This window comes from Apis laboriosa, unplaced genomic scaffold, assembly GCF_014066325.1.
Source record: "Apis laboriosa isolate Shangri-la unplaced genomic scaffold, ASM1406632v1 scaffold50_cov145, whole genome shotgun sequence".
NCBI lineage: Eukaryota > Metazoa > Arthropoda > Insecta > Hymenoptera > Apidae > Apis > Apis laboriosa.
Window position 1 is genome coordinate 321,194 of NW_025223540.1, and position 7,940 is coordinate 329,133.

Consider the following 7,940-nt stretch of genomic DNA (forward strand, 5'->3'; position numbering starts at 1 on the left):
TTTCACGTAGTCCCGTTTTCGGTGGCATGGTACGGAACGACGACCATTCTGGGCTCGTAAACATGTAACAATCGAAAATCGATATTCGTGGGTATAGAATACTATACATAATAATAAAACGGGGACGTAGCAGATTGCTCTCTATAAGCTATAATATATAACAGGATGACTTGTCCACTAAGATCGTCTGTCTCTTTTTTTCTGTTTCTGTTACTGCTCCCGCCTGCTCCTCGCCTACAACTCTTCTCAACAACTGGATGCCGTCTGCCTCCAACGTCCGCCCGCCACTCCGTCTCTCCGACGACCTACATTATCTAATGCAAATATCAAATCAAACAAACAAACCGGGGAAAAAATAATATACATGTGTACATTTTTATAAAAAAAATGAAAAATCGATCGATGGCTGAAACCGATACTGACGATTTTGACTGTTCAATGACTTAATAATAACCATATACGACTTGGACGATCTCTTTATTTTTTATAACGAACACTATTAATGCAAATTCATATAACGCTCATCACGTGCTCTCCGTGCGGCGATTATCCCTTGGTGCTTTTGAATGATCCTGAACTATCTCTTGATGTTCCATACTTGATGATCGTCTCCAGGTGTAACCACGGTCCTCCTAGTCTCGGCACGACCCGGCAAATCTATTCCTCCGGTCGGTTTGTTAACGAAAACCGCGCGAACTTTCGTCCAAGATGGCGCCAGTACGGAATTCGCCACTCAGATACTCGGTACCACATTGGATAATGGTCGTGTATATGCCAAAATATTGGCCACATCTAGTAGGGTATTCTATGATAAAGAATCTACGCCAGATTCTCCTACGCCATATGTAGTTTATCCTTCGAGAACTATCGATGATTGGCAACTCAAGATGGCCCTTGATAACGCACCCATTAAAGCTTTAAAGGATATCGAACATTCTGGGTTAGAAGAAGATTCTGATAGTCAGAGTGGGGAAAAGTCTTCGATGAAGTTGGATGAATTATCTAGAGAGAATGATATATTTAGTAGGAGAGAAATGGGATCAGATTCACAAAGATTTAAACCTGCAAAGATCAGACCTGCTGACAATCTTCCGACTTATACAGTGACGCACGAATACGTAACCAATAATTTCGATAATCTCGAAGAGGATCAGCCAAAAAATTTTAGACCCAGATTACCCAAAATTTTCAAGCCTCAAGCCAAAGCTCCCGTGCAGAGGAAATTGGACTTAAAACCTCTAGCAACCGTAACGTATCATGGATTTGCCGAGTTCACCACTACCGTTGGTGAAACGGTTATAGTTTTCTCACCAAGTACGTCACCAGCGCCTATTGGTCGTCCAGCTACTACAATTAAAGGTGATGCGACTTTAAGACCTGACGATGGAATTGCGATTGTAAAGATCAGACCTACTAGCGTAATTATTGGCCAAGAAAAGACTAAACAACATTCTGGACGTACGTCTGACACGCATAGTGAAACGGGTGATCCTCTATTGGATGCTATCAATAGAGCCAATATTCAACCTAGTGTTACAGAAGAATTCGAAGAATCTTCAACGACGTCCACGGAACCTCTTCTTCTGATACCAGATATTGAAACTGATTCAGTGAAGCCAACAGGACTTTTGAAAGTCTTAGATTCTACTACTTCTCAGGATGGTACCACTACTCATTACAAGAGTCTGATCTACGGTACTTATATTGGTACGAATTACGCTCAAATTATCCATACCTCATCGAATGTATACTTTTTCCCTGATGAAACCACTGCTATTTATGATACCGAGGATACTATTATGGATTATGGAACAACTGCTACTGAATCTGATGAAGAACAAGACACCACATTGCAAATGACAACAGGCACCACGCCGAGAATAATCACTACTAGTGAGGAAGTTCCACCAGAGATGAATGAATTGACTACTCCATTCAAAGATACCACTGATTCTGCATTAACAACATTGAAAGATATTCTGGAGAGCGCACGAAGAGTAGTGCTTGGTACCACAGAATCGATTGCTCCAATCTTAGATGATGAGATCCTTAATGATATAGTTCCTGGAGATCCTCAGGGTCGTAGTATCAAAGGTGGTAGCTCGAAGAACAATCTTGAACAGGATCACAAAGGACACGGGTTCATTGAACAAGAAGAAAAAATCTCTTTAGCTACCAGACTCCTTCCTTCCACAATGTACAAAACATTTACCTATTACACCACTTTTTTCATTCCTAATGGCGATCAGACTACGACTTCTATTCGTTCCAGAGAAGTTGTGTCTTCAGATATTACTTATTTGACGGAGCTTATTCTACCAAGTGAAACAATATCTTCCATTGTTCCTACGGCCGTTACTGAACCTATATTGACTAAAACCACTCCTGATAGTCAAGCAATTGAAGAGGAACAGACCACTAAACAGGACGAAGAGATAGAATTGATCTTTAAGACTCTATATACCACGTATACGTATTTAACTACCTTCTTCCAGGAAAGTACTTCCAGCATCTCCAGTCGTGAAGTCATAGAAACGAATGTGATCACTCAGACTGTTGGTCCAAATGGAGTGTCTGCGGTAGTTGCAGGATTGTTTGAGAAAGATGAATCTACCTTAATATTGCCAACGAAAATTTCGGACAGTGTTTTGTCTTCAACGACTCTTGAACGTGAGGAAGAGACTGAAAGATATCCAACAACTTTAGAACAAACAACAGAGGATACTCTTACAACATTGCAAGAACAAGATATCATTACTGATCAGAATATTCCAACAGAATCGGGAATAATTATTGAAAAAGAAGAAGTTGAAGATACAAAACAAACAATTCCTGAAATCGAACCCAGTCCAACTCCAATTTTACCGACTGAAGAAATGAGGAAACAGATCAAGACTTATTACACAACATACACGTATTATACTACAATATTTGTTGACGACGAAACAGAAGTAGAAACAAGAACAGAAATATTCACCAATGTAGTAACAGAAACTATTCAGCCAACCGCTGTAATACCACTTGTCCAAGAAACTGAGAAACCATCAACAGAGGAGCCAATCAAAAAACCTCCTCCTGAAATCTTGGCATATTTGGAAGCTATTCAAAGGCAAAAATCACAAGAAGAAGCGTTTCTTCTTGCCAAAAAAGTTCAACAACACGGGACCACTAATAACGAAGAGAGTACGATTGTATCTGAGGCTAAAGCAGAGACTACAACAGAATATCCAAGTACTTTTGAAGAACAACCAATTACAGAAAATTTATTTCGAGGTTTCGAAGTAAATGCACAAGTGACACCAAATCCACCAGTCGAAGGAGAAGTTTTAGGATCTATGATTACTGACGTGGTATCATCTTCCAGTTCTGGAGGAGGTACAGTATTAGACGTGATGGATAAGAGAAACGCGGTTCCCGAGGATCAAGAACTCTCAGAATCGAATCATCATGAGGTAGAGCCAGTACCGACACTTTTGCTTCAGACGAGTTACACTACCTTCACTTATTTCACAACAATGTACAAAGGTGATGAATCAAATGTGGTGAGTCGATTAGAAACCGTTACCAATGTGGTAACTGAAACTATCAGGCCAACAGCAGTAGTACCCATGGAGACGAGTACTTTACCAGTTACATACTTCACGACATTCACTTATTGGACAACGTTCTACAAAGATGGCGATACTATTACTACTAGTCGTGAAGAAACTGTCAGCAATGTTATTACTCCAGGAGTGTCACCTACTCCTACTGTGGAATTAGGTGTAATCATAACTTATACACCAACGATGTTGTACATTGAGGATAGTAGTGATAGTCTAATCAACGAAAATGAATCCAAAATCACTGCTGATAACGAAGTGACACCTTCAGCTGCTATTTCTATTGAAAATTCCAAGAAGGAAAAATTAGACACTACAACTTCTAAAAACATTATTTCGCCATCTTTCGAAAATACTGTAGAATCCACAACGATTTCACCTGAACCTACCACATATTATACTACTTATACTTATTACACAACCTCGTATATTGGCAACGAAACGATTATGAACAGCAGACTGGAGACTGTCACAAGTGTCTCCATACCTGAAGTTATTGTCACTCAACAACAGGCAACCGGCAGGGCAATTGATAGACCAGTATTCAAACAAACTATAGCAACTGAAGAGAAATCGATTACACTCTCAAAAACTAGCGAACTTCCAAAGATTGGATTAATCTCAACGATCAGATCTAGCCAAGTTAACGATGGTACTACCACTCATTATATGACGGACATTCATGGCACATATATCGATGGATTATACGCTCAAATTGTGGAAAGTTCAACAAAAATAGAGACACCACCTTTACCATCATCTGTAACCACTCCAGTCTTGCTAACAGGTATTTTATCAATGAATAAAGGTACCGTGATAGATGCTGATGAAATCACTACGATTTACTTTACCACGAAACAAATTGGAACATTATTAGATGGTCTGTATGCAAAAGTCATCGAAAGTACTTCGAGTACAAAAATAAACGAGGAGAGAAAAGCAACTATTTTACCTACTCATGGTCACAGAACTGGTTTAGTAAGGTTAATTCAAGGACAAATCGAAAATAATGGAACTACCACATTCTATCAATCAAAAGTGATTGGAACCAGTATTGAGGGTAGATACGCTCAGATCATAGAGAGTACTTCTAGCTTCTTTTCTGCCACTCCAACAGAAAATATTTTACCTACTTCGACCTTACCACCTACCAAGCCTACTGAGATCCCGGAGATCTCACCTTCGCCTGCAGTGATTCAATCGTCTCTATCAGAAGAACATACAACAGAATCTCCAGATCAAGACGAAGATTCAGAACAGAACGAGGAAAGTGAAGAAGAAGATGAAGAAGGGGAAGATGGACAGAGTTCTAAGAAAAAGTCCAGATTGACCTTTTCTACTAGAAAAAGAACGTTCACTCCGGTAATCAGACCATTTGCATCTAGAAACAGACCTACGTTTAATCCGAAACGGAAAGGTGCTCAAGGTGCAACAACTATTACTAGAACAGACATAACACCTACGATAACCGCAACATTAGCTGGAAAAGGAAATAGATTCGCTTCATCTAGAGGTCGAGTTAGTTCTCCGATAGGTCCATATTCCTCTACTTTGTCTCCATCTGGTTCCAGAAGATTTGCTGGAAGAAGAGGTTCTCCAAACACAGCCAGTTCATACTCTTCGACCATAAGCGGAAGTACTAGAGGTAGGCCTCAGTCCAGAATATCTCCATCCTCGGTCTTTCAAGGTAATAGACGAGGATCGACATCCATTAGAGGATCATCTGCTAGACCTGCATCTCGTGGTTCGAGTTCTGCTTTTCCTGGAGCTTCCACCAGATATAGGTCACCGATTAGACCGTCATCTACTTTATTAAGAGGTCAATCAACGGTTAAACATGATGATCAAGAGAACGATGCTAACGAATTCACAACGACTACTTTGATTACTGAGGAAACTCCTTATACCGATGATGCGGAAGATGGTGAAACTGTGACAACGCCTCTGCAGACGACTACAGAATCATCGAGAAAATCCACAAATCCCTTACTAAGATTCCGTAGGCCAATTGCTTTGAATAATTCTGGAAGAACTGGTACAACGCCTAAACCACCAACGACTACAAGAAGAAACGGAAATTTGAATAGACCAACTTCACCGACTATTCCTAAAGTGACTAATACTAGAACCAATGGAAGAAACACTCCAATATCGACGAGATCAAGGCAAAGTAATACTGGATTGTTTCCGCCTCGAGGCCTATTTGGAAAAAAACAGGAATTACCCGAGGAACAGATAGAGCCTAATGAGGATTTGGAAACTGAAGGGGAAGAGAATTTCGAAGATGAGCCTGTGGAGGAAATAGTTGATAATGATTACGAAGGTTCTGAACATGAAGACAGGATCAATCGTCGTTCTGGAAAATCCATTAGACCCACTGTACAAATCAGACCGTTCATTAGACGAAGAATACGTCGACAGGCAAGTCAATTAAGATCATTGACTAATAGATTTAGAAGGCCGACTCAGTCAAGTTTGAAGTCTGAAGAAAAATCAGACGTGAGCGAGAACGTATCCAGCAAAGAAGAAATTTCAAAATCTAATTCCAAGCCTATTGCTCGTTACAATAATCGTGGAAGATCTCTAACAATATCCAGGTCTCCAACGAAGTCATCCAACAATCCTGAGAAAACATCAGCAGATTCTGCAGAATTGAATCAGAACAAGGCTAGAAATAGATCGAAACAGGGGAGTAACGGTGAAAGAAGCGCTTCCTCCAGGATAAAACCGACATCAACTTCTAGTAATGGTAGACAGTTTACACTAAGAGAGAAAGACGGAACTTCTTCTAGCAGATCGAATTACAAAAGACCCAATTCATCTATGTCTAGATCGAATGGAAGATCCAACAACAATAATGTAAGGTCTCCACGATTGCGAAATGGTTCGAATAAATCCTCAGAATCAACTAGTACGAGACGCGTACCTCCTTCTAGTCGCAGTTCTTCGAGAACTCCCAATAGAAACAGTAATAGAAGAGGTTCTTCCAGTAGAACAAGAGGATCTCTGGAGGATATCAGAGAAGCTCCCACCGTGTATCCAGACTTTGACGGTACCATTACGGTCACCCATTACGTGCCCACTGAAGTCACAATCCCCGTGGTCAACAATGGTATTACAGAGCACAGGAATATCATTACCGCGCAACCTAGTACCGAAGTCCTAAGTCCATCTCAATACAGTACAGTGACAGGTGGAGACGGCAAACCATTAATGGTGATTGTTAGTGAGATAACCGGTACAAATCCTCAAGGTCAGACCGAGATAACCCGATTTTTGCTTCACGAGACGCCGACCACTCGTGTCTCCTACACGTTGACCACCCTAGGTGGTCGAAGGGCCTCACAATCAGTAATTGTGCCCTCGACTGTCTATTCCGTAGAAAATGTGGTATCCACGGTACAACCTACTCTCCCTGGAAATGCTCCTCTAGCAAACATTCTTCTATCGCAATTACTTCTCGGTCAGTTAGGCCAGGCGAATCCCTTACTTCAACCCCAAGGTACACCATCCACACAATACAATACTCGTACTACCTCGTATGTGACTACCATTACCAAACAACAGAGTACTGTGATCCCGCTCACTTTTCGTGGCAAGGAAATCCTTACGACTCTGGTGGACACTTCGACGGACATAGTGACCGCGACAGAATTCATCACAGACACGGTAGTGGTCACACCTACGGCGGCTTTACCAGCTGCGAATTTGAACTCGTTGTTATTGTTGCTCCAGCAGCCCCAGCCCCAGAAAACAAATCCTCTATTGGACCCTCTGTTCGCTGCCCCTCCATTCACCCAGAGCAACACTTTGCCCGGTGAAGTCGAGAGAAGGCATCAGCCAGCTGATTCAGATTACAAACACGATAGCTATGAATATTCTGACGAGGAGGAAGATGTTCAAGAGTATCAAAAGTCGTCCAGAACGAGGAATAGCCGGGGCAAATCGAACGATAGAAAAGAGGATAGCGCACCTAGAGAAGAGTCCAGTGTGGTAACGTTGTACGTATCCGGTAGAAGGCCAGGGGAGTTCAGCACTGTTTTGAGCACCGTGAAAGTGACCGACACAGCCAGCTCATCCCGAAAACGACGAAATATCAGCAATGATTTGATCGTTGAAGTACGACCATCTATCCCGCCCTCGTTGCACGAAGGATTGGAGGAGATCACCGTCCTGGCGGGAAGCGAGGACTCGCTGGACACACACGCGCCGACACAAAGTCTCGAGAGCGTAGTGGGTGACGTCGGACGGCACATTTCCACGTCTATCCACACCTAACATCCAGACGTACACATGTCGTTAGATAATCCTTCCTCTCTTCTGTCCTTAACTATCATC

The 7,940-nt window shown here is 41.8% G+C and overlaps 1 protein-coding gene across 1 annotated transcript in view; it reads left to right on the top strand.

Moving 5' to 3' along the window:
- LOC122717439 (mucin-17) overlaps positions 1 to 7,880 on the top strand; it is a 114,410-nt gene extending 106,530 nt beyond the window's left edge. The window contains exon 3 of the mRNA XM_043941493.1: positions 616 to 7,880. Coding sequence (XP_043797428.1) covers positions 616 to 7,880 — 7,265 coding nt within the window. The remainder of the gene's footprint in view (positions 1 to 615) is intronic.
- The last annotated feature ends 60 nt before the right edge of the window (positions 7,881 to 7,940 follow it).